At 46.1% G+C, this 25,982-nt stretch overlaps 1 protein-coding gene across 1 annotated transcript in view; it reads right to left on the reverse strand.

Moving 5' to 3' along the window:
- Positions 1 to 22,685, reverse strand: part of LOC149325406 (sodium-coupled monocarboxylate transporter 2-like) — a 61,728-nt gene extending 39,043 nt beyond the window's left edge. The window contains exons 1-6 of the mRNA XM_089564266.1: positions 22,294 to 22,685; positions 14,319 to 14,384; positions 8,311 to 8,362; positions 6,192 to 6,259; positions 2,097 to 2,254; positions 1,366 to 1,506 (exon numbers count right to left, since the gene is read on the reverse strand). Of these exons, the coding sequence (XP_089420392.1) occupies positions 1,366 to 1,506; positions 2,097 to 2,254; positions 6,192 to 6,259; positions 8,311 to 8,362; positions 14,319 to 14,384; positions 22,294 to 22,635 (827 nt within the window). The 5' untranslated portion in view covers positions 22,636 to 22,685. The remainder of the gene's footprint in view (positions 1 to 1,365; positions 1,507 to 2,096; positions 2,255 to 6,191; positions 6,260 to 8,310; positions 8,363 to 14,318; positions 14,385 to 22,293) is intronic.
- Positions 22,686 to 25,982: the final 3,297 nt, after the last annotated feature.

The following is a 25,982-nucleotide window of genomic DNA, read 5'->3' on the forward strand; positions in this document are numbered from 1 at the left end:
CACAAACGTGAGTGCTCTAGTGTTTAAGAATAGTGCTTTGCGGCCTCTAAACTCAAGTTATAGTCAGGCGTGAAGAAAGAACATTCTCAGATGTTTTAAGAAGCTTACAGTGTACAATTTTGTTTCATTTTTATATGGGGTTCATGCTTTTAGAGAGCCCTGTGCACTTCACCCTCTCACTAACCCATTTCCACTTTAGCATTTTGGCCGCCGCGGTGGCTCAGTGTTTATGGGTCTCGGCTGCTGACCCGAAAGAGGTGGGTTCGACCCCGGCCTCAGCGGTCGCAGTTCCATGGAGGCGAAATGGTGGAGGGACGTGTTCTAGTGTACAAATTCAGTGCACGTTAAAGAACCCCAGGTGGTGCAAATTATGTGGAGCTCTCGACTCCGCTGTACCTCATAGCCTGAGTTTTTTTTTGCGACGTTAAACATCATAACCAAACCTTTAGCATCTTCACACTTACCGCATCCTTACCACAAGCACTTCGATTCATCATCTTGTTTCCAATATATTCAGGGACCAAAATCATTACAACACGGTACCATCACACCGTCCGTGTCAAATTGGTCTTTGTAAAAAATTTCAATGTGATACCAGTAGGACAGCACAATTGCTAGCGGCCGGCACTAAAGGTCTATCGAAGTGAGTTTTATAGGGACTGCATACTCTAACAAGCAGCATTATACACACTAATTAATTCAATAGCCACCTTGGTAGCATTCGTGATGGCAGGCCGGTGAAATAGACTGACCTCGATTGTGAGATGCACACTAAAAGTGACGCAGTTTGTCCTAGGGCAACGTCCAAAACAGCTATCACTGTTAAAAGTGCAATTTGCGCGGAATTCGTTTAGTTCCTTCAGCTGTCTATAAGGCGGCCAGACTAGCCTATCGTCCTTCTTTCTCGCACCGTGCCGCTAGCATAGCAAGTTAATGCGATTGTGAGCCAGCTTTGACGTGATGCGTCCGGATGAGCGTCCGACGCTATCGGAAAATTAGTGTGCCGAGTGGTTATTTATCGCTGCTTGGGTCAGAAACAAGAAAGTACAGCGGGATAAGGCCAACTGTAACAATATTCACCGCGGGGGAAGGGCGAATAAAAAAACTGAAAGCAGCTGCTTCGCGTTTGCGCAGTGACAATACGCTCGTCCCTGAAATTGAGGAAAGTATTAAGTGCACGCACTAATTTTACCTAAGTGTAAGAAATGTTTTGATGTCCGAGGCCTATTTAAACGAAAAGCACTGACTAGCATAGTTGTTTTCATAGCAGTATTGCCGTAACTAATGACGCAGCTAAGAAAAGTGATGCCAAAGGTTGGCTGATTTTCGCTGTACAAAAGGGAACAATTGAGGCTCAGCTCATACCTTTGAGCTTGTTCCAATGTCCGACAGGCAAGCAGCCTTTGGGCGACGACTTGGTCCAAGCAGATCCGATAAGTTGCCAAAGCAAATGAGCCGAAGAAGCAGGCCCAAATGGTCTCGTCACTGGTTAGGTCGAAGCTGTAGCTGTTCATGAAAGCTCGAAAGTTACGAACACATCGAGCTTCTACTTTGCAATAACAAAAGCCGCGTTTCCTACTTTGTGTTACATTGACTTCCCGTAGTGAACAGGTTGGAGTACTCACTGGTTGGAGCACGTGCAAAGGTGCTAAAGCACACATCTTGCATTTTTTCACAAATAAACGTTTACGTGGTACTGTTATCTTTATTTAAATAAATCATGTTGTTGATTTCTGCCTAAAAACAATTCTTTAGGAGCTTTATTGCCCGCAAGCATGCATAACAAACCTTATTTTTAAGGCGCTGTATATGTAAATAGATTATAAATTAACACCAATTGTTTTCTTGGTTGCCTTCAGAAAATAAATACATATATTGGGTAGTGTTTAAAGAACAATTACAAGTACTTTTTATCAAAGAATATATTTTCCCATCCGATCAAAGAGTGACCGGTGTCATATTTTGCCAATCGTGCTGCGGCTAAGCATCATGCTTTGTTTTTCGTTTTACTCTAATAGTGGTATCAACTACTGTTAACTGCCAGTGGCTTTCACAGATAGCAGGTCTTCCAAAAATGCACTAAGAGGAAAACTTACTTTCCTATATACTTTTTGAAGTCAGAAGTCGTCAGGGGAGGCACTGTTGAGTTCGCCGACAGAGAATCATTCATGATCTTTGAGACTAGGGTGATTGGTGCAAAGAGAATGAAGAAGAGCTGCATGCAGTCCGTCCACACCACACCCCGCAGACCCCCCTGCGATGAAGGAAAGATACCCACGAAGATGTTTAGGATCTCTGGCATGCGTTATCACATTCAGTACGATGAGCTCAGTAATGTAATTTGATTAGTGTGGCATCGATGTCAGATGACGAGAGGCACAAAAGACAGTCAGGGGAAAGAACCCTGACAATATAAGCCTGCCGTTTATAGAACTATTCCAATAAATGCACCGATATAAGGGCGCTTAGTTATGCTACATTCATAATGCTGGTTCAACATCGCAAACACACACAGACCAAGGAAAAGACATGACAAAGCGCTGGTTGTGTCTTGTCTCTTCTTTGGTCTGTGTGTGTTGGCGCTGCTGAACCATCATTATGAATCTACACCAACTAGCCCAATCTGTTGTTGTTCTATAGTTATGCTAGGTTGTTTGTTGTGGCCTAATATATTCTTCCACTCGTTTCTTGACTCATGCTTGCTTACTGTCGATAGTGCCGTTCACTTCTCTCAAAATACCTAGCTGTTACTCTTTTTGCAGTCATAACAAATTTTTCATATCGAAATTTTTACCGAATGGTGCGCGCATGTCCCATTCACAGTTAGATTACGGACTGCACTATTTAGTGCTTGACGGGCAGCATTCGTCATATATCTATCTTTTCCTGCCGTGTCAAGCGTCTTAACCAGATTTCTCTTTGTGCTGGTAGCAACAACATTATTCTCTTGATGCTTGTTAAAAGTAAACAATATGTCACAAAATAGAGGGACGGGATACAAAACATTAAAAGCACGCAAAAGCAAAAAAAAACACAAGAGTGGAAAGGTATAGGTTCAAGAAGCGCAAAAAACGTGTGCATCTATAGGTTTGACTGTTGCATCAGCAACCAGTCTTTACTTTATTTCAAGCAGCTCTGGAAACAGTGCATTCGTCGACCTGGTGTACTGTGCTTTAGATAATATTTTTCTTGTATATGGGTTGTTTTTTGTTGTTTAAATGTCCACTGAATCCTCTTTATTTTTGTATTACAGTGTTTCAACTGACCTATTAATGCCCATTACGCTCATGATGTTTTGATTTAGTATGGTATTGAAGCGATCGTAGAACAAGCTTTCTGCTAAAATGCACATGCAGGCTCGCTGGAAGAGCATATTCGTGCGAAGCTTTATATAGCCTGTTGAAGCTCAAAGCTCCTGACGCGCGGCTTTATGACTTTGCGACGCGAGTACAACCAAACTCATAAGAAAGGATTGCAGCCGTGCGCAACGGCTTAAATGATATTCGAGAATATAGAAGGTGGCTTCCACGCTTTATCTCAGAAGTTCTTCGTCGGGTTGTTAATTCGCTCGGCGAGAGCGATGGCATTTATGCTCTTCGACAAGCGAATAGCGCGCTTGCTGCTATAGCCACCGCTGTCTAGTTAAATCTTTTTGGGGGTGTAAATCAGCCAGCTAAAGAGTTTCTTTCAAGTGTGTTCGTCTAGCGTCTACGGTGTGATTTACCCCACCTGATAATTTTGTATGTTAACTTGTACTCTACTAAAAACGAGCACAGCAGCAACAATAGTGCCATGGGCTCTTCTCAGCAAATAAATTGAGGACGCCCACTGCTGCTAGCCGCGCTCTGCTTGAACCTGGCAGAGAATTTTCTGAAAAATCCACGCCACCTTTTCCAACACTCATGAAAATCGCAGAATTAGTCGCGTGCCAGTGAGCTCATTCTTGAAGAAGCTCACTAATGTTACGTCGACACAGAGTATATAGCTGATCATGACTACCTCAAACGTGCGACAAGGAAAAAAATGCACGGTTACACTCCTATCGAAGTCAACATAAACTACCCCAACTAGTCCGGTCTGGTGCCTTGGGGGCATTTACTGATCATCCACCTGTACGAAGCAGAAAACCAGAAATTTTTGAAAAGAGCAATGGTCTCAAAGGGAATTTGTTTGTCAACGCATAGATTTCGCACTTCGTAACGTTGCACCGCAGAAATGACTATATACGCAGACCCTTGCACACAGCTTTTCAATAATAATTTTCGAAAACACACCCGAGTTGTTTTTTTTAAGTCTTAGATATGCGGCATAACCGCAGGACACTCTTTAAAAACAATATTTTGCTATGGATCAGTGGAGTAGAACATTTCAATCTTTATAATTATAACTGTATCTTACTTACATCTGCATGCATCTTACCTCCCCCCCCCCCCCCCCCCCCTCCCCTCCGATGTTTCTCTGGTACACTTTTCTGGCATGACAGGTTTTGAAAGAAAGATTTTTCTAGAGATCGGAAGGTGAGAACATTATCACCAATATGCTGCTAACCATATCTTAAAAAACTCCACCTTTGACTCACAATTTAAAGGGATGCCCAAGAATCCTGGACTGGAGCGACAAAACCAGTCGCTATCGGTTGATTATGAAGAGCACTGATTGAAAGAAGTGCAAGATGCGCTTCGTGGAATAATTAGAAACGAGCAGCCGTTTTGACAACGTATTCAAGATCGCAAGTTTGACAGCTTTAATCCTGCTTAGGCAGCGACTTCAACCCAAATAAAAGGCAGAGTAAAATAAGCTTTTCAAGCGTACAACCAACTTTAAAAAAATGAACAATTAATGCTGAAATATGCACATTGTTCACAAGAGTGATATTTAATAGGCGTCCCGCCGCACTACCATCACTAAGACAGCTAACAAAATGAGGATATCGTACTACCATCTACGGTACAAGTTCGGGTGTAATGAATGCCGTAGTAGGGTTAACTGCAGCCTATTTTTTAAATTATGTATTCGGAGAGCAGCGCCCAAATGAAATAAATTAATACTGGTACAGACATGATGACTGTCCTCTTCTGCAGTTAACACCTCTGTGTTCTCCCCTGACTCTCCTTATCAGTGTGAGAAAGGGGGATCTCCAGTTAGCGTCGTTTGCAAGGCCAAAGTAAGAATTTTGCGTAAGCACCATCTGCTGCATTTTGAAATAACGGGTCCTGTCATAAATGGGCCACTGTGGTCGTGTATCCTGTTGCACCGTCTGATCTGGACGTAGGAGGTGTTTTCAATAATTTCATTTGTAGTGGCTCCTCAGGCCAGTACGCTTACGGTGCCCCGCCGCTTCAGGTTCGCGATGATAAGCTCCGCTTTGACATATCTCCCAACTAATAGCCACCTTCAGGAGGCACTTCACATACTGCAAGTAAAAAACAACGTTAATGAGACGCATTATAAGTCTGTGCGTGCATGTCGCATACGCTCCTCACATTTTAGTCTAACAACCGAAGACACATGTGCATGCATTCGCAATTGATCTATAAAATGCCTCGCCTGCCGCACAATATTACCGTATTAATGATTCGAGGCAAAATTTCTGCAACGGGACTTAATATTGGTACTACTATTAACAGCCAGATATTGCGCCACAAGGATGCCCCACAGGTCAATACCCTTAGGTCGTGTGAGTGTCACCGCTACGCTTACGCGTGAGGCAGCAATGACCCTGAGGAGAAGTCAGGTTCCCTTTATCACACAATATAACACTCTCCCAAACAAGCCTCTTCAATAATCTCAGTAAACAGTAAGGAGCCTAATTCGCTGAAGCTTTAGCTTGCTGATTTAAATAATCAAGATTGGCTATTTTGTTAGACTCATTTTAACCGCAAGAAAGAACATTGCCAATAAAGCTTTCGGTACCTCTTTCGTCGGTGCACCGCCATGTCGTTGCAGGTTTTTCTCAGGCTAAGCTAAAGTTTTCAGCTACAAGCATTCTTTGCTGCACCCATGGCTGTATCTGGTTGGATATGAGAAGAGCCTATTCAGACATACAAAACAACGCTCATGTAATATTAATTTGTCCTCACAAATCGGTCCCGCTCAATCATGTATTAAAACAGCGGCACAACTACATGCGTTACAAGAACATTCCCCATCATAGTTATCAAGAGGAATGCGGCGTCTAGAAAAACACTCACCAGTGCTGTATAGAGAGTTCCCGAGAGTCCGATGAACACGTTGCACCAGAGAAGCGGCGCTTTGAAAGCTGAAAGGCCAGGAGATTTCTGCATAAGGAAGTCGTTTAACGCATACGAACACCCCGCTTCTGTCGTGAATTTTTTTTCGACGGACGATGAACTATAGTTTGCCTTTAGTATTTGCACGTAGTCAACTCGAGAACAGCTATACTATGGAAGGAGGAAAAACTGCTCCAGTGATTTTTATGGCGTTAAAAGCATTCCGTAAGATATATCAACATTAAGCATAGAGACTTCCGTACTGAAAGAAAAGACTTGTTCGTACTTTCATTTAATTAAAAATGGTGAGTCCTAACTTGCGTAGTTGTCCGACAAGAATACTCATTTTGCCGGCGCCTTGCTACGCAAAGAAATGATGGTGAATAACTTTTATTCGCCCGCGAGACGATCCGCCTCTAAAAGTGTTCCAGTTTATTGCCATGTCCGCTTTCGGCGCCAACTGCACCCCCTAAAATCACTGCGCCTAAATTTAACATTTGTTTAGAGCGCTAAGAGGAAATAAGCGCGAACTTTAACCAAAGATAAACACTCAATTGACGCAAAACTAGCTCTTGGCTTGTTTTCCTTTATTCTACTCAGGGTGGGGGGACCTACATACACGTACAAGTCGGCGCGGCGGCTCAGTGGTTATGGGGGTCGGCTGCGGACTCGAAAAGACGCGGGTTCAATGCAGGCCTCGGCGGTCGCATTTTAATCAAAGCGAAATGCTAAAGACCCGTGTATTGTGCGATGTCAGTGCACGTTAATAAACCTCAGGTGGTCAAAATTTTCCGGAACCCTCCGCAACGGCCTCCTGAGTCGCCTTGGGGCGTTAAACCCAATAAACTCAAACCAAACCTACATAGACATACTGTGTCATAAGAGTCATCTAGTAAGGAGTGCACTTCTAGGATTGCAGAATTTATTTCTTCTGCGCTGCCAGTTTACGGTGCCTCCTCCCTAACTATTCGTTTTTTAATTCTAAGGCTTGCCATGAAGCATAGAAGAGGCTGTTGATAAGCTTAAGCACGTCTTGGAGGCACTTCTTCCAGAAACGTGAGCGGTGCTCTGCGTTTAGTGTTTTCTGTTACCCAAAACAACCAGTTTTTCAACTTGGTAGCCGTAAGTGCGACTTCCAGTAAACGTCTTCTTAAACCGTGCGTTCCTGAGACATGTGGTGTGCACTGCACCTTGCTCAGAGCCCCATCGGCAATTCATCGGAGGAGTTGGGGCCGCCCCAGCTCTGGTCCTTCTGAGGTGTACCTCCTCCAATCCCGTTAAGTGACGAGGGAAGGGGTAAAGTCACGGGGGAATTAGGGTACGTGTACTTCTCCTTGTAATGGATGACAAGATTGGGAAAGCGGAGTGCCGATTAAAAGGGAGCCATTCGTATTTGATATTTGGTGTATAAGGGTGTCTGCTTTCCACAGGTCAACAGGCTATCTTTTCGCGTCCATTGCATCTGGATGCATTTCATTATTTCCTATTGAGAGCATGTATCTCCTGGGTGTTACCTAGAGTCTTCGGTACTCTTCTGTGTTGTTTAATAGCCACTAAGGAGTCCGTGCAAATATGGGCTTCTCTTATAAACGCTACGTACAAACGGGTCCGAATGATGGGAGACGTATTCCCGATGTCCGATTACCTCAGGATGTGTATGGCTAGTAGTCACCATTCTTCCGCCTTTTTCTATGACTGATGCGTCCGTATAAGCTACACATGTTCCTCGACTTATATCAACCACTGGTGTATCCCATGTGGAGTGCATTTCTGGGTATTTTTAGCGGAAGACCCCTTGTACGGGTTTTCTCTCGACTTCTATATATCTATAAAGAATTCTTATTTCTCAGGAAGAACAGGAACATTGCGCTAGCTAACTAATTCCAGTTTGATGACGGTAAATACCACAAAAACTTTCTTTACTCAACCAACATTACTTTAGTGATGTAGTACTCTAGCGCATTCCACGCGAGGTCGTGGAATTTTGTCGATTGTTGCCGGCCATGTGTGGTCGACAAGTAGACAGTGAAGGGAGATCATCTCGTGAGGGATAAATGAAAATGCGTGAAACTAACCGTACCTGTGACCAACGTAAGTGATGCAGCAAATATGGAGACAGCTCCAACAGTCTGCTGTAAAAGGAAAGGAAGAAAGTAAATGAGTGGAAGTGCTGAGTTTTCCTTCATCGATCAGTTTTCTTTGCTCTACTTCAAGAGCCCAAGCTGTGTATGCATGTCATTTTAGCACACGATCACTTGAACCTGGCCTCAGTGGTGTTAATGATAAAAGAGGGTTGATACTAAAGCACTAAAACGGCATACCTGATTTTCAGTGATTGATTGCGGCTGAACCACAAAAAGAATAGGTCATTTATTTTCCTAAGTATCAGTGCAGTGGTGTAAGCCACATTTATTTATAAATATCAGGGCTTCATCTGACTGAACATCAATAGGTATAGCATTCACTTAATGTTGAGACCTTTCATATACACTTCAATATTCGCGGGGTTATTCAGGTAGACAACTCGGAGATTCCAGCCTTACATCGGATCGGTGCGCACAGATGGATGCTTATAAAGTGGGCCTGGAGAAATTGTGATTCTTTTTTATTTCGCATAAAGTTAGCCTAAGACCCATAAACTGATGCTTTGTGAGCTGTCCCGTGAAAAGAAGCGTTTGTCGTAACTGCTGAAAAACGATGCCAGGTTTCTTTTATTCCCTACCGGCTGCAGTAGTTTAACTTTTCTTTTTGCCGTTTTAGTTATCAAAATTTTCTGTCTTTCAAATAACTCTGCCACTTTCAGAGCTTCGAAAGTCGTACGTAAATACATATGTGCTATATAAAGCTGGCAGAAAAGGAACGCCTTGCTTTGGCAGAAAGTGTGTTTGAAGGTAGAACACGAAGGCGCGCATACGTAGTGGAACTAAACATCATGGCCTTTCCACGACAGTTCAGCTCATTTTCTTCACACTGCATAACTAAAGCACCGAAAAATGTGAACGTAGTATTTTTTTTTTCGTACTGAGCGAGCATACTAATAATGCACAATCTATTGTTATCAAAGGAACGTGTTTAAGCCCGTATATACCGCACTAACTTATTACCTTTTGATGCAACGAGCGCTGCACTTTTAGCACTTGTTCTTCACCTTTGTTTTAGATCGTAGCCACAAGCCAGCGTTCGGAATCGACTTGAACTTTCCGCCCCAAACTCTACGTAGTGTCTTGCAGGTTGCAAATGCTGGTACGCATTTAGAGCACGAGATTCTTGTTGCTTCTCCCTGATGAACTGAGTCAAAGATTTAGTTTCTCTAGAATGATAGCCATTTGGGCTTGTTGGTTGCGGATGACGACAACTGTAGCGCTCGTAGCACACGGACGAAACGGAGACCATACCTAATGCGCTAGCGGTGTTCTCGCCTCCTCTTTGTATTGCGAGTGCAACATTTGTAGTTGTCTGTTCAGGTCTTGACAGCCGAGTAGGGCCGCCTCCCAGTTATCTCTGGAGGATAGATAGGTTTCATTGGCACGCCCAAACCATGTGGAAGGTGTCAGCCACCTCTCCACCGAACTGACACGCGCCATCAAAGGGTGTGTCGAAATGCTTCAGCCCCACCGGCACAGTACAGTGTTGGTGAGAATTTTGATGACGAGGTGCTCATCAGAGCGATCCAGTCCCAATGCACACCTAATGCGTTAGTGGTGTTCTCGCCTCGTCTTTGTATTGCTAGTGTACATTGGTCGTTGTTTGGTGCTACGCGTAGTGTGCGCTTTCTACGTAAAAGTTTGCAGTTTGTGAGATATTATTGGGATACTACAGGCGAGTGCAACGCTGTTGTCATTCTGCCATTGTCAAAGCGACGTCGGCACTTCACAGTTAGTCGTTTCAAGGGTTCCCAGCGGTGATCAAGGTGACGATAACGATCGAAGACTAATGCATGGTCGAGAAATTAAATCGTAATGTACCCTCAACGACAGACTTCGAATCTATTAACCGGGTTATATGCTTCCAGGATACACTAAGGTGCGTTGAGATGAGACCACTGGCATACAGACTCCTGAATACGAGGCGCAAAATTAATCCTTTTTTCCCCAGGCACTAAAAAACCTCGGCTATCGGTCGTGAGCTCTGGGATTCGATCAATAATTAACCATTTGAAGATATGCAACAAAACGAAAATTATTTTGGTTTGGCTTGCTTTATGGTTTACAGGGTTTAATGTCCAAAAGCGACTCAGGCTGAGGAACGCCGTAGTGGAAGGCTATAGATAATTTCAAGCACCTGGCGTTCTTTAACGTGCACTGACATCGCACTATACTATCGCGCTCAATATGGCTTACAAACTCAAGCGGCGTGGCTTGAGTGCGCCCCGGTAGCATGGTGGAACCGACCAGCGACACGCTGGAAAACGAAAGGGAAAGAACGTTGCTGTTCCATCACTCAGTCTTCTCCCTTGTGCCGTCTGGTCTTGGCAGTACCATGGCGTTATCGCATCGCCGGCGCTATCGTGACGAATGCGAGGCGCATGCCACAGTTGGTTTTGTTTCATTCCTTTTGCTTTCACCTGTCATGCCCGATAAAACTATGGCCCAAATCGTGCTTCAATCAAAGTGTGACTCGAGTGGTTTTGACGATTTGAGGCCAAATGCGCCGCGCCTGTGAGAATTAACGAGCTCATATTTCATTGAACAGACGGCGCGGGGGATGCGCCTGGTTGCTGGAACAGCAGAATCCTTTCCACTTAGCTTTAAGGCGCACCGCTTGTCGGCCCCACCATGCTTCCGAAAACGCTGCGGCCGCACGCTGCAAGTTACATTGAGCGCGGTAGTACACGGACCTCCAGCATTTCGCCTCCACCGATATGTGACAACCGCAGCGGGGATCAAACCAGCGTCTTTCGGGCCAACAGCAGACTACCATAACCACTGGCCACCACGACGGCGGAATTAATCAGGAAAAATGAATCAGGAAATTTACGTTTCAGTTGGCCTGCCTCACCTGTGGCAGCGCAGATTATCACCATGCTTTTATAAATTTCTTGTAAATGAAAGTAGCCGCACTTATGTTAGCAATAAATTCAGTTATCCAAGGTGAAAAGAAAATTTGTGCCGTTTTTAAGACCAGCATCAGAGGTGATACGCCAGGCATTACTTGATTAGTACGGACATGACACACGAACGATGCATTCTATTGCCGAGGTTGAGGTCGATAATCCATGTCCACGACAGCATTCCACGTTAGGCTATGCACATGTCATTTGTGTGTCATGTCCCTGTTTGGCTAGGGTGATGGTTGACCACCTGGTGGGACCTGAGTTTTCATTCAATATATTGTGTCCAGAGCAGCTGCGTGTAATCGGCCGCTTTACTAGCTATGAGATGCACGGTTAATTTTTGTTACCCTCTTGCCCTTACTATTTTTAATGCACATGGGCCTTGAGGGTATACCGTCCCTTAATGCATTGTTTCTGAAAAAGCGCAACACAAAAACAATCACGAGGAAGAAAGACAGGACGACGCGCTAGGCCGTCGTCCTGTCTTTCTTTATCGTGATTGTTTTTGTGTTGCGCTTTTTCAGAAACAATGCACCAACTCACCCAGGAAAAAGTTTTACTTGAGTACCCTTAAAGGGCAACTCCGGCGATTTTTCAGCCATTTTAAGTTAATGGCTATTTTGTGTTCCTAAGAACCTCCTGTAATGTGTACGATACAAGGTTTTCAAAAGCAACCGTAAAATGATTTTTAACCCCTTAACCGTTTTGGACGAGCTACGGTCGTCCTTGCCAAGCTGTCCCCAAACCGTTTTGGACGACTGTAGCTCGTCCTCGCTGAATAGGTTCTTCCCTTCAGCGTTTCGGACGATCAGCGCTCGTGTGTGGCTTAGATGGCATTTTGCTCGACAGATGGCAGCACTGACCTGATAATTTCGTTTTCTTCTACCGCATAAACGTATTTTTCGTATGGCAACCTGGGTTTTAAAAATGGCGTCCGGCGGAGGCGATGCGTGTTTTGTTGAGCCGTCTTCTCGGAAAAGACGCTTTTCTTCCTCGTCACCTTCTTCAAACGATGGTGATTCAGACACCGAAGTGTACATTGTTTCAGGGAGCGAGGACGATAGTGATGACGTTGTGCTGATCAGCTCTTCCGATGAAGAAGAGGACAGCTCTGATGCAACATCGCGAGCGCACGTCAGTGGATGTAGATCGACGTCAGCAACATCCCTACGCGACCCCCTCGGTTTCCTTTTTTCGCAGCTCCCGGTTAGACCACTATAAGCTCCCCTGATGACTTACTTGAATATATTTATCACTTATTACCTGCAGGAAGTTGGTTTTCTGTATTGCGAGAAATAATAAACTTCAATATGCTAATTTGACTTCATGTTTGCTTCAAATATTTTTTTAAAGATCGAATGCATGGTTTTTATTGCAATATTAATCGAAATCAGGAATAAAAAAAATAAGCAGTTTTGTTAAGAAATTCGTTGACACAACAAAACGGTGAAGGGGTTAAACAGCAAAAAACGCAAAACTCGAAACCGAAACCGCAAAACCGAAACCGGGGAGGTGCCTTCGTGCGGTATTGACTGTGACGTTACGAGCGGGTTCGCCGCGCTGTGAGGTCCCCGAAGAAATCGCAACTACCCTGAGTCGCGCTGTCGACATGACTGAAAGCGCGGAGGACAGCTTTTCCGAGACCAGCGAGTCTTTAGAAGACGACTCATACGACGATTTTGGACTGGACGAGTTGCCTTTCAGGTATGATCCACCGCCGCGCGAGCCAGCCGAGTCACACTACAGGCCGCGTCACCTGCAGCACGGAGACGGTCTCAGCTCGGAGAATTGATTACTTGAGTCATTTCTCATGCATGCATTTGTGACAGAGTCGTCAGAACTAAAGTTAAATAGATGCTCCCGCCGACAGCTGTTCGTGTGGCCAGTGCCGGCCGACCCAGCCTGATGAAACAGTCTGCTGCCGGAACATTGCCGCGGTGCACAACGTCCTTACAGGGGCATGCATCGCCAACAGTCCTCTCTGCGAAGCTTTATCTCGACGGCGAGCTTTTGGAAGTGATTTCACGCCAGCTACAGTTCTACAATCCAACATACCGCTTCTTTGGATGGCCACGCTTCGTTCAGCTGGCCGCTGCGATAGACGGTTGTACTAGAATAACGTGGGCACAGAATATGCCTTCAAGCGCCAGTTGAACGAAGCCTTAGCGAGTACAAAGCTCTCTTTGAAGTACAAGCTGTCTTCATAGCAATCTGGCGCGAAATGTTCCGAGCACAAGCGGGAATGCTTCCTCGGAGACCAGTTTACACGGCGGACAGCTCTCACTAACTTGTCGCGAATGTTCTTATCGCAAGGAAACCTACGCTAGATCACGGCCGTTGTCACAGATCAAGAATTTGTGCACCCCACGGGACAACAGAGGTTGCCGTGACCCATCACTCTGGCGTACACATCACATCAGGCACGTTGAGATGGCGCGAAATTGCACAGGTGGTCGAAATAATTCCGGAGAGCTCCACTACGGACCTCTTTCTTCCTTTTTTCTTTCACTCCTCCCTTACGTCGCGGTTCGGGTGTCCATTACTGCGTCATTTACTTTCCTCAAAACCAATTTTCAGTGTTACCCTGCACTGCCAGCGCCAGCGCGCGCCCAACCAGCTTGACACGCCGCCCCGCTAGTGACGTTACAGAACAGGGTGGCCTGTAGAAGTTGCTCGGTCATTGTGTGCCGCTCGCGTCATTTCGCGTCGAGGAGCGCTTTTCTTCAAAATTCGCTTGCGGAAAAACTACGCCGGTTTCAGGTGCGAAATTTTACATGAGTCATCAGACTTTCATAAAGAATACAGACTTAAAATTTCATTTCAATCGATGCACATCGAAAAATCGCCGGAGTTGCCCTTGAAGTGTAAGTTTGCGGTTTCAAACCTTAAAATTTTCTCTGACTTTTTATTCTGTGCATGTTGCGTTAGTACACAGAAATATATTTATTTGTTAAAGGCGGAGTTTGTCACATTCGTGTTCTCATTGAAAAAGTGCATAGAATACACGAGTGTGCAGTGGTGTTTTGTGAGCTTACCGTGAGAAAGACGTAGATCACGCACGCTGTCAAGGAAATGTTGGCGCTGAAGCGCAGACGAATGTACTGCAGAAAGAGGGAGGCATCGAATAATTATTCATCATGGCTGCGTCAAAGCTGTTAGCTTGAGACTGAGACTAGCCACGAAATTTATATTTTTCTGTAATTGAGCTCACTGAACTGAAATAAATAAAATAAATTAAACAAATAATATTTTAAAAATTCAGGGGGGCACTTTGTTGACCTAAAGTGCGGTGAGGCGAAGGCCTCAAGCGCGGTGTTGCTGCTTGTGTCACTGATGTGTGGTTGAGATGTTAATTAAGTGCACAATTGCTTGTGAATCTCAAATGCTGGATGGCGTTTGGAAGGCATCCGTCTGATTCGACGCCTTTCTGCAAACACTCTCCAGCGTCCTAGACAAGGAGAACTGCATAGCGGTTGGCAGGAAGTAGCGTAGCCATTAGCACGCTCGGCTGCGGAATGGGAGGATGCTGGTTCGAATCCCATCGCGCAGAGAATTTTTTTTTTTCTGGTCTGACTAGAAGAAGCCTGACACCTCTGCTGACAACCTGCTTCTGACAACCTTTTATCGGCAGTGATGAGGCATTAAACAAAGGCTTTTGCCTTAATAAGCTTCCCAAAGTGAAGCATAGCATGCTTGAATTTAACGTCAGTTTAGTGGTTCTCACACGAACGCGATCACCTTCAAAGCGGCGCAGAAGGGAAATAATAAGAGAAAAGTAAGGTAACTGTAAACTTTGACATTACCCTACTACTCTTTGGAGTGTGTGCAACGTACGTTTTTTCCGCCTGTTTCAAATTGTTGCACTGAATAAAATAGGAGACGAAGCAAGCCATGTAGCCTACTTGGCAACACCGGGGAATATGCAAGATATGCAAGATTTATGATGAAGAATTTGCTGTTCTTTAAAGAATTTGATGTGTCGCATTTCGGCAGTGAGCAAAGAGCCGCGAGCGTTGAATTTGCGGCAAGCAGCATGGACCACAAAACTTTTGCTCGAGCGAATGCTGGGCGCTTAGCGGTACATGGTGTAATACATGACTAAAGGTAGAGTAACAAATATAAAGGTATGAAAGTGTCTAGGCTAACTAATACTCTGACTTTCTACTTAATGAATAGTAGCCTCTTCTAATCATACAAACGTAAAGGTGCCTATCAACGGTAAGCTTACCTCGCTTCCAAAATATCATTCAGCGTGTAATCAACAAAGTTAACAGCAATTTGGATTACTTATGTTGTATATTTTCTAAGAACCCGTCGTCATCTCAACTGCTTTATTTAAAAGCCAGTAACTTGATACAAATTTCAGCACGCCACAACAATTTGGGAAACCCGATGACGAGAACACTTGCTTTGAAATTCCGTAGGATAGAACTTCGTGCGAGAGTGCAACACATCTTGAAGAGGGGAGAGCGCGACTTTGGACAGAATATACGAGGTCTCCCATCTAAGACCTTACATAATGTTTAAAAAGAGGGTTTTCAGAAATCGTTTTCTTTTAGTTAGAAGAGCTCTTTTTCTCGGCATAACATTTTCAGCGGTGTATAACACCAGAAAAAAGCGAAGACGTGCTAGCTAGCACAGTGGTAAACTAATACTGATTAGTTAACTTTTAACTGTTACATTTAGGGTCCTTCATTACTGAGAGGCATGCAGCCCACCGTAAGTAATATCAGTACCAGTTATTAGATTTTCTAAAACGCGGTTGCCATCGGCGCTGTGGCCCGCCAAATTTTGGCTACGTCGACGAGTTACGTGAACTTGAAGGGTTCCTTTGCCTGCAAGCTTCTCGAGAGCGCATGTATCTTGGAGTGATACATACGCTGCATGAGCACGGTTACAGCGCTCAGGTTAACCGCGCTTTCGAAATTCTCAAGAATGACATGGACATTACTTACGGTAGATTACACGCCTCTCAGTAATTAAGGAGCCTAAGAGTACCAGTTAAAAAACTATCCAATATTAGTTAACCAGCCTGCTAGCATGCTAGCCTGCAAGTTAGCAGCTGTACTACACCGGTGACAATGCTATGCCGATACACTTTTATAACTCTAGAAGCCTAGTTTTAAAAATTGTGTAAGTTCTTAGGTGGAACACCCTATTTTAAATATGCTGGAGGGTGGAAAACTTCTCCGGTTTTCAACTTTCTTTTATATCCTGCACAAAGTCGTGCTTCCTTTATGTCATGACTCGAACTTTTCGCTCAGCTACCAAGTCATCGCACTCAGTCAGTCGCTCAGACAGTGCATACGCTCTACTAGCATGGCATTAGCCCATGTGTATGGCTCAGCTCAAAAAAATGGGCACGTTTGGAAGAGTTGCTCGCTTCATTCACAGGCTGCAAATGGCGTGCACATTACTCTTTGGCGTGCACTCTTTGAACCTTGAATTCGACCAGAACATAACTGAACATAACTGAAGCTGATGGGAACAATGAACACTTATGAAAACCTTAAGAATAGTTGCTGAAACACTAAGCACGGATGTGTATATCCTTTCTTCCAATTCATCTCGAGTGTTCTCGTAAAGGCTTCTAGTGTGCAACGTTCCTGCTTCGTGGCTTCTAATAGCCAGTAGCCGATTTGTTCGTGCCAGTCAATCTCATACTCTGAGCACGCAGATAAGCGTGGTCTTCTCCTCCACATATGGAGTGAAAAAAAAAGAGAGAGAAAATCAATTGATTAAAAAGCGATATATTCGACGCTCAAAAGATTCCAGTAATGGACAACTAGGGAAGCTGGTCAGACTGTTGGTCCGACACCAGCCAGGTACTCCAGGTAGGGGGGTTTGGGGCGAGGGAAAAAAGGGAGGGTGGAGGGCAGTGACACAGATATTGTTCCAGAATGATATGGGGGAGGGCGAATAGACTGCATGCGAAAAAGGTGCAGGTCAGCTACGGAGGAGGGTGTTGATGTGAAGCTAGCGGACGACATGAGTCTTGACAGCGCTGAATGGAGGGTTGGGTTTGAGAGTGTCTGAAAAGAGTCACCAGGGGATCGCAGGCGCCCGGATAAGAGTTTCGCAGTCTATCTTGTGTACTTACTCATTGACTGCTATCGCAGGATGGCCAAATGCACACCCAACTCAGATCGTGCAGTTGGAGAGGGTACGAAGATCCTCAGTGAGGTCGTCGGGGAAATCGGGAGGGATTGTGTGCTTTTAAGGGAGTGAGGAATATACGGAGTCCGTGTAAATTGTGTGTACTGATGTTGACGGTGACTGAGCGAATGAGATAATGTTATGCATATCGGGGACAATTTTTTTGGTGAAAGCGGTAGGTAACTGACTTTAGTACCGCACCGCTTTCTCAAGGTGCGAAGGGTCGGCGGAGGTCTGCTTTAGAAGGGTCAGAGTAAGAAGGAGGATGTAGATGGGCTGCTGAGGCTGAAATGAACTAATGTGAACTGAGAGGGTGAGAAAGTTATCTAGGACAGGGATAGTGGGTGCTTGTGATCCTAGAAAATAGTGTAGCAGGTTCCAAGTGAGCTTGTGGTCAAGGAAGCCATGAATTTGGTTGCACACAAGATCCAACTGAAATTAATCAAGTGCGGCGCAGTGGGCGGCGATGGTTTCAGTAGGGTCGGTGAGTTTATCACAAAGGTTTTGATCTCCTGGTCGCTGACGTATAAACTTTTGCCGCCGCTAACGGAGTTTACAGAGGCGGATGAAGTGGGGGTTCGGGTCTGGGGTGGGGAGGTAGTCGTCTGCTGCTCTGCGGATCGCTATTGGGCGTCACTAATAGAGAGGCATGCGTCGTAAGTGTCCAGGCAGCGTATGAAGGAAGAAAACAGTGAGCGGAATGTATCCCAATTAGCAAATTTACAGTTTCTTTGTGACGGTGTGTTTAGGTGCCGAGAGAGAGAAGTCTATAGTGATATCTGAGGAGGCGCGCGAGGTCGTAAATGCGGGAGGTGTGGGGTTTGAAGACAACCGAGAATGTTGGTGACCATGGATTCGAGACTGGTAATGCGCTGTGTTGGATGGGAGATTGGTTTTTCGCCTGGTTCCAAAGGCTCTTTTAGGCGAACGTTGCTCTTCGTGGGAATTTTTTGATGAGGAATGACTGGGTGAATAGGGAGCTTTGTGCGGTTGGAGGTAGAGGATTAGGATGGCACCTGACTGCATCAGCGACGTCACAGGCTGAGCAGATGCTAACTTGGGATTCCGCCCTAGAGCCACATGAGGTGTGAAGTCCATGAACGTGGAATTGAATTGCGAGACGTCAGTTGATGTCGACTTCTTCCGTGGTGCCAGTGTCGGATGCGAACGAGCTAGTGGTTGCGATGAGGTGGTGAGCACTTGAAAGCTTCGGGGTCTTCCCCAGGCTGCCGCTCGGGGGAGCGCTGGTGTCTGTGCCGCTTTCGATTTGAGTGAAAGGGCGGAAGGGGCAGGTGATTGCTTGGGACGTGATGCGACAAGAGTGTGAGGGAGGAAGGTGGAGTTTGGGGGTTTTCGCGTCTGATTTGGTGTCATTTTTAAGGGTACGGTCTAGCAATTGGCGGAGATGCATTCGGCGATCGTAGGCCACTGTATACTGACTCGGTTCATTTCGTGTTCGACAAAGCGGCGTGTACCGAGAAAGGGGTGCTCCACTCCGTTGTGGCAGCAACGTGGGGTGCAAAGATGGCATTCTTGTTGTCCGTGACGGCTAGCAGCAAAGGTAGGGAAGCGCTAAAAAGTTGACTGATCTAGGCCGTTGAATGTGTTTTGCCTTTGCCATAGGAAGTTTTCGCATTTGAGGGCCGTAGGTCGATAGGGTTGCCAGTGGTAGGCAGCACGGTTCAATAATATGTCATCACAACGCAGTCTAATTTTCCCATCATCAGGGCTGCGAATATTCTGGCATGGTAGCATTTGAGACAGGCTATGAATGCCCACGAGGAAAGACGACGTCAGCTTCATGCATAACGACATCAAAGGAATTACACCCTAAGGCCCATATATTCATAACACCCTTACAGGACAGCAAGGTAGGAACCGACGTGGTGAACCATATATTGAAGTGTTACAGATGACACTTGCGCTAGGCTCTGGGCGGTTCTGATGAGTGCGGATTTCAAGATACGGAGGCGTTGTTGGGGTCGAACGTGGTTGGTAAGATCTGCGTAGGCGTGGGATCGGATGTTGGCGGTCGCACTAATGGTAGACAACAGCATGTACGGCTTGAGCTGCTGGTAGGAGAACGTGGGGGGTGCTGGAACTACAGCGGTGTGAAATGGTTGTGGCAGCCGGGGATGATGCGTGGCTTTCGTGTTTTGCGCAGGTTATCCAACCTTGGGCTGGGTCCGGACAGAAGTCTTCGGCGGCAGGGGTTAGTTCCTCATCGAGAACTGATGCAAGCGGGGAACAGAGAAGGAGTTTTTGGCGTCACCGGCTGCGCAGGCATGGCGCCAACCAGCACTGGGGCGTATGCGGGTGGAGGGTCTACACTAGGCCTTGCGCGGCTGCTGATGCATACAACAATGAAATCAATGGGAAATTGGTGGAGATGGGCGCCCGGGCGATCTTCAGACGTCCGCGCATAGGAGATCATTTGGTGAGTTTGATGACCATGAATATTGTAACAGTTCTGGCACTGAAAGGGAACTGCAGCGGCGGAACGAGGGCACCGAGAGCTGAACAAGGGAACGAGGGCCAAAGAAATTAGAGGATTAGAAGTAGAGGATGAGAGAGAGCGCAATCGGTAGAGGTAGACGACGCTGAAGTTTAGGTCCGTTTCCTGGTGGTCGCTTCAGTGAGGGATTCAGCAACAGTACGCGGTGGACGGCACACAAGACCAGCGAAAAGCTCCTGCTTGGCCACGCGCATGAGGCAGCGAAGCTTCGTCTCCTCCGCCTTGGAGGGGTCAGCACGCTTGAAGAGTCGCGTCATGTCCACCACATACATGCGGACGCTTTCGTTAGTCCGCTGGTTACGGGAGTGAAGCGCAGCTTCAGCTTTCTCCCGGCGGTCTGCGTTGGGGAATGCAGGTAGGAGATTTTGGCGAAATGTCTCCCAGGTGGGCAGGTTGTTCTCGTGGTTATTGTACCATGTCTTAGCAGTGTCCTGGAACGCAAAATACATGTTATGGAGCTTATGGTCGGCGCTCCAGCCGTTGTAACGGGCGACCCGATCGAAGGTGTCCAGCCAGTCTTCCGCATCTTCCTACACGTCGCCGTGAAAAGATGGCGGTGTTCGAGGCGTGTGGTAGAGGATGGGCACCGGGGACCTGCTATCTATGGCCATTTCTGGTGGGACCGTCGTACAAGGCTGCGTCCTCCTCATCGGGTGGCAAGAGGCCCGAATTGAGGTGACTGATCGCGAAGGCGGTGGCTTGGGCGGTGATGGATCGGTGTGAGTTCTGTTTTTATCTCATAGGCGTACGTAGGTCGGGAAGCGTACGCCGCACCTCCACCAGATGTGTAACAGTTGTTACACTGAAAGGGAACTGCAGCTGCTGAACGAGGGCACCGAGAGCTGAGCAAGGGAACGAGGGCACCAGGAAACGGACCTACACTTCAGCGTCGTCGTACTTCTACCGATTGCGCTCTCTTTCTTCTGCTACCTCTAATCCACGTGTCACTATTTTTATCTCGATTAGGGGAAAATCGGTCGATAGGCGATGATTTTACAGAGCTCGTTCGAGTCGTGGGCATAGGCGGCCGCGGAAACGCGCTTTCCCGATCGGGAGATGTTCGTCGCCCGTTACTTGTATGATGACAGTGCGCCCAAGTAGTTCGCCCTGAATGCATGCAAAACCACTTTTACAGCAACCACCGCTAAGTGCTCGTCCTTTGGTTTCGCGTCGTGGTAGTAGCAATAGCCGTTGTGGTAGGCGTAACCAGGCGGTATGTTGTCATGAAACCCACGCGCTGGGAGCTTAGCATGGAAGGATGAGAGTATCGCAAGAGTTGTGGAATCCGGACATGGAGGATGGTTGCTACGGTAGGAGGAGGTATGGCGAGAGCGCAGGAACAGTTGACAGGAGGTCATTTCAACGGAAGCTGTCCGAAAGGTAGTTACTATGGAAGAAGAAGCGTTTGGCGAGAGCGCATGTAAGGCATAACCGGTGTGTGCTTACCGTTGCTTCTTTCGGGCCCTCAGCCGAGCACCATAACCACTTAGTCAGCGCGACGGCTATTTTCTATTGGTTCGGTGCACGTAGGATTCCGCTAAGCAGTTAACATTTCAACGTCCTCCGTGTCACTGTTTCGTCAGGTTTATTTCCCGAATAGAAACCTTGAAAAAATATTGTTTGCGTGTAGTAATATCAGGACAGCAGGGCTGGCAGTGTAGAAACCAGACGCTAAGTTTAGCGACGAATTCAAATGGCCAAAAATTAATAAAACGTGGGAAGCGCTTTCGAGGTCGTTCGGGAGTCTGTTTTGAGGAAGTGCCAACTACAGTCTTTTCCGAAGCGGTCACCTTGAACACAAACTATGCTGTTGATATGTTGGACACTGGAACAAAAATAAAACTTTTCGTTCCCACCGCTGTCTCGTGCGATTTCTATCCCATACGTTCCATAGGGCTTCAAAACACCACCAGTGTGGAACGGGTACAGCTTTCAGTATCCCCCTTGTATTATAAGTTCCACAAACTCAACACTCAGTATGGCTTAAACAGCGTAACAATCAAACTAACGGAGCATTCCTGAGAGAGCCTTTGAGAAGTTATTCAATGGTGGAATTAAAATTTTCTATTTTCACATCTTTCTTCCATTGTAATGGTAAACAGCTCTAATGGTAAGAAGAGCCACAGAACAGAGTCAATGTAGTGTAGCATTCATCAAGCTGTAGCTACAGCGCCACCCAATAAGACGTAAGATATGCGATAAGTTCTCCATATTTAAAAGCAGTACTCGAAAAACCTTGAAACGCAATACTTTTATAGCAATTGCTTATAAGCACTCACTCACTCACTCACTCTGATCAGAGTGGTTTACCCCTCCAGAAGTGTTTCCGCAGTACTCACTTCGAATATCGACGTGATGCCCAGACGGTACAGCACCGGCACGAATATACGGCTGACGAAAGGAAGGAGTACGAGGGAAGGGAGGTAGGACCAGGACAGGTGCCAGCCGTAGGCGTAGTAGTGCGCTGGAAAGCCCACGAGTCCGGTCGACGAGAAGAGCGACGCCACGGAGGATGCTGCCAGGGGGAGTGTCTTCAGCATCCGGCCAGCCAGAAACACCTCCTCTGCTGTGTCCCTACTTCCGGCACTGACGTTCTTCTTCCGAAAGGAGAAGTACAAGCCGAGAGAAAAATTGGCCGCAAGCAGGATGGCAAACAAAACATACTCGAGCACCCTGACCATTTTGGACGACTTTCAAGGCACTTGTGACTCTCCTTTGTAGCTTCGTTGACCGCACTAAAGACAGAAAAAAAAAGGAAAAGTAATGGGGTAAAATTTCCCAGCACATGGTTGAAAAGATGCTTTGTGTGCGAGCACTGAAGTATGAGGGAACGTGCTCGATATACAAGATTTAATCAGGCACTGCGGTTTGCTGAAACCGTCAAATTTTAGCAGGAGGTTGATCGGGAAAGGAATGGCGCGGTATATGTGTCACTCCGAGAAAAATTTCATCTTCGTGTTTAACAATAGCAAAACGCGGAGTCAGTGCCTCACGTCTCAATGGACGCATAAACCGCTCTGTAAGGGAGGAAATGCAAAGGTAGTGAAAGAAGATATATAAAGGTGACATAGCCAAGGGATCCACAATAATTTCAACCCCCCGGGGATCGTTACTATGCGCTGACCGCGCAACGCACGACGGCCTTTTCCGTTTAGGGTCCAGCCGTAGCGGCCCCGTTTGATCTAGGATACTCCACTGGGAATACCATTTATTCTTGCCTTGAGGGTTTCGGTGAGGCGGTAAGGGAGGAAAAAGAGACTGTTGTGCGAACTACGCCTGGAATTGGGATGTGCGCAAAAGCTTACAAGCCTCGTGTGCTCCAGAATACTGTGTCGCGACCTAACACGCGCTTCCGCGTGCAAAACGCCCTTGCAAGCTTCATTAAGAGGGAATATTAGCGCTCTCTGTGTAAATATTTATAAGTGGCTCTGACATATCTGAGTCAAAAATTCCAGGCGGGTTTGTTGCTGAATTTAGAATATTTCGATGCTATCTCTAAAGCTAAGTGCCTTTAATTGTAGACACAATTGCGCTCAAAAGCAATCCTTTAGCCTCATCACAGAGACGCAGGGATAGGTAACATGAGCGATCCCATCTTACTAGCGAAGTGCACGGTCGCGAGCAGTGCCGTGCTTCACTCTCGGCCGCTGCCATTGGCTGCTGCTGAGACCGAGAATAATAACTATCCACGAGAACCTTTATTGCGAATACTTTCACTCCAAAATTGATATTTGTTTTAGTAGAGCTATATAAATATATCTTCTAGCTTGGGCGGTGCACTCGGTATTTTTTTTTTGTCGCTTGTTTGTGCTGCGTATCTAATGACCAGATTGAAGATCGAATCCATGCGAGTTCCCCAAGCTCATTCGATAGCGAAACTCATTCGAACCTTATGATGCTCCCGTATAGGAGCTTATTCCTGACATCAAATGGAAAAGGCACTCAGAGGGATTGACGCTAAATCTGCTTGTGTTACACGGGTATTAGTCAAATGCTTTTCGTAAAGTATGGAGACTATATATAGGAATAAGTTATATTTTTCACATTCCTCTACCACCTTACTGGTACCAAGAACATGTTCTGTCGTCCAGTAGAATTTACGAAACCTGCCTGATCATTTAGTTAATTGAAGTGTAAGGTTGTCTAACGGTATTTGCGAGTAAATTATTAAATACATTATAGGCGACGGACAGTAAGCTGATCGGGCTTTAATTTTCCAAGTCCTTGACATCTCTTTATATAGATTGAGATGTTTGTAGTGTTTTTCCAAGCGTTTAGCATGCTTGAGGTTATAACATATTGCGTATGCACAATGGATAGTTTATCTTCCGCAATATCTTCGCTGTCCTTCAACAGATAAGATATTGCTTAATTCTCGCCAGCTGTTTTCCCTATTTGCATTCCTCCGCAGGCTCTCTTTACTTGATCTTTCATTACTGCCGGGATTTTCCACTGCTGTACGTTAGTAGCATTGTTATTAACGTCTTGAGTATATCGGCTGCCGCAGAAATTTGCGTAGAAGTCTTCGGCTACTTTAACTATCTTATCCCTATTGCAACTGGCATGGCCCTGTTTCTCTCTTAATGCACTGATGTGATTTTTGCCTGTGCCTACGCGTATTTCCTCGTCACCACTTTTAGGCTACCTTTGTTATTTAGAGCGTGCTCGATCCACTCCACATTAAATTTCTTTTTTTCGGCCAAGTTGGGCTGACTGATTAGCTTCGATAGCTCTCCCAGTTCTGTTCTATGCGCGGGTTTGGAGACTGTAATGATTTCACGTTTTTTATTCAGATCTTTGTTCTGCTCATACAGCTCTTACCGGTGAGACAGTGGTCGAGCTTGCGAGTTCGACCACTGCGCGGCCCGACTTTAGAAAGACGCCGCCGCCCAGTGAAATCACAACGAGGCACCCCAACCACGATCACACTACCCAAAGAATCGTGCCGCCGCGGTGGCTAAGTGGTTAAGGTGCTCGGCTGCTGACCCGAAAGACGCGGGTTCGATCCCGGCCGCGGCGGCTGAATTTCTTTGGAGGAGAAATTCTAGAGGCCCGTGTACTGTGCGATGTCAGTGCACGTTAAAGAACCCCAGGTGGTCGAAATTTCCGGAGCCCTCCACTACGGCGTCTCTCATAGCCTTAGTCGCTTTGGGACGTTAAACCCCATAAACCAAACCAAACCAAACCAAACCAAACCAAAGAATCCGAGTTCGGACCCTAAGGACAAATTTAAACGCGATGACACGAACCACCGACCTTGAAGTGGCTGTCGACACTCGCACGATAGCAAAATTAGCGAACACACGAGCGGGCTACTCTGTAATCAGTGGACCATTTGCAGCACAGCTCACACTTCGCACAAAGGCGTTAGAAAGCACAAATCTTACTGCTGTTGTCATGTAGTCAGAACAGCGTAGCAAAACAGCAAACTGACTAAATACCAATGGTCGCAGTATGGTCCGAGCGGAGGAATTTCCAAGTTGACGCTTTCTACTGAGTGAGTATTCGTGTTTTGCGCTCTTTGTCTCGAACCACTGCGTCTTTTTGAGGTGTAGCAGCGCCAAAAATTGCGACCGAAACTGTGGCTGCTATAGCAGACGAAAACGTAGCACCAGTACAAAAGTAATCAGGCATTTGAAATGAATGCTGATATACAAAGATAACCGCATGTTCTTAAGGGTAACGGAGTCGATTCCAACAGAAGGGAAGCGTAGCAGGGGGCGGCAGAAAGTTCGATGGGCGGATGATATTAAGAAATTTGCGGGAATACGGTGGCCACAACTGGCGAAGGACAGGGTTAATTGGAGAGACATGGGAGAGGCCTTTGCCCTGCAGTGGGCGTAGTCAGGCTGATGATGATGATGATGAAAATGCCAAAAGCCGCAAGAAATGAAATCACGAGATGATGATATTTCCACAGGCCGGCCAATGCAGGCGGCTGGAGGCTTGCTAAAAAAAAACAACAAAATATTTTTATGGTAACAAAACCCTTGTTTCTTCTTATGGTGTGCGCGCTACAAATATGTTT

The sequence above is a fragment of the Amblyomma mixtum genome, chromosome 10 (assembly GCF_055824585.1).
Source record: "Amblyomma mixtum isolate Tamu chromosome 10, ASM5582458v1, whole genome shotgun sequence".
Classification (NCBI taxonomy): Eukaryota; Metazoa; Arthropoda; class Arachnida; order Ixodida; family Ixodidae; genus Amblyomma; species Amblyomma mixtum.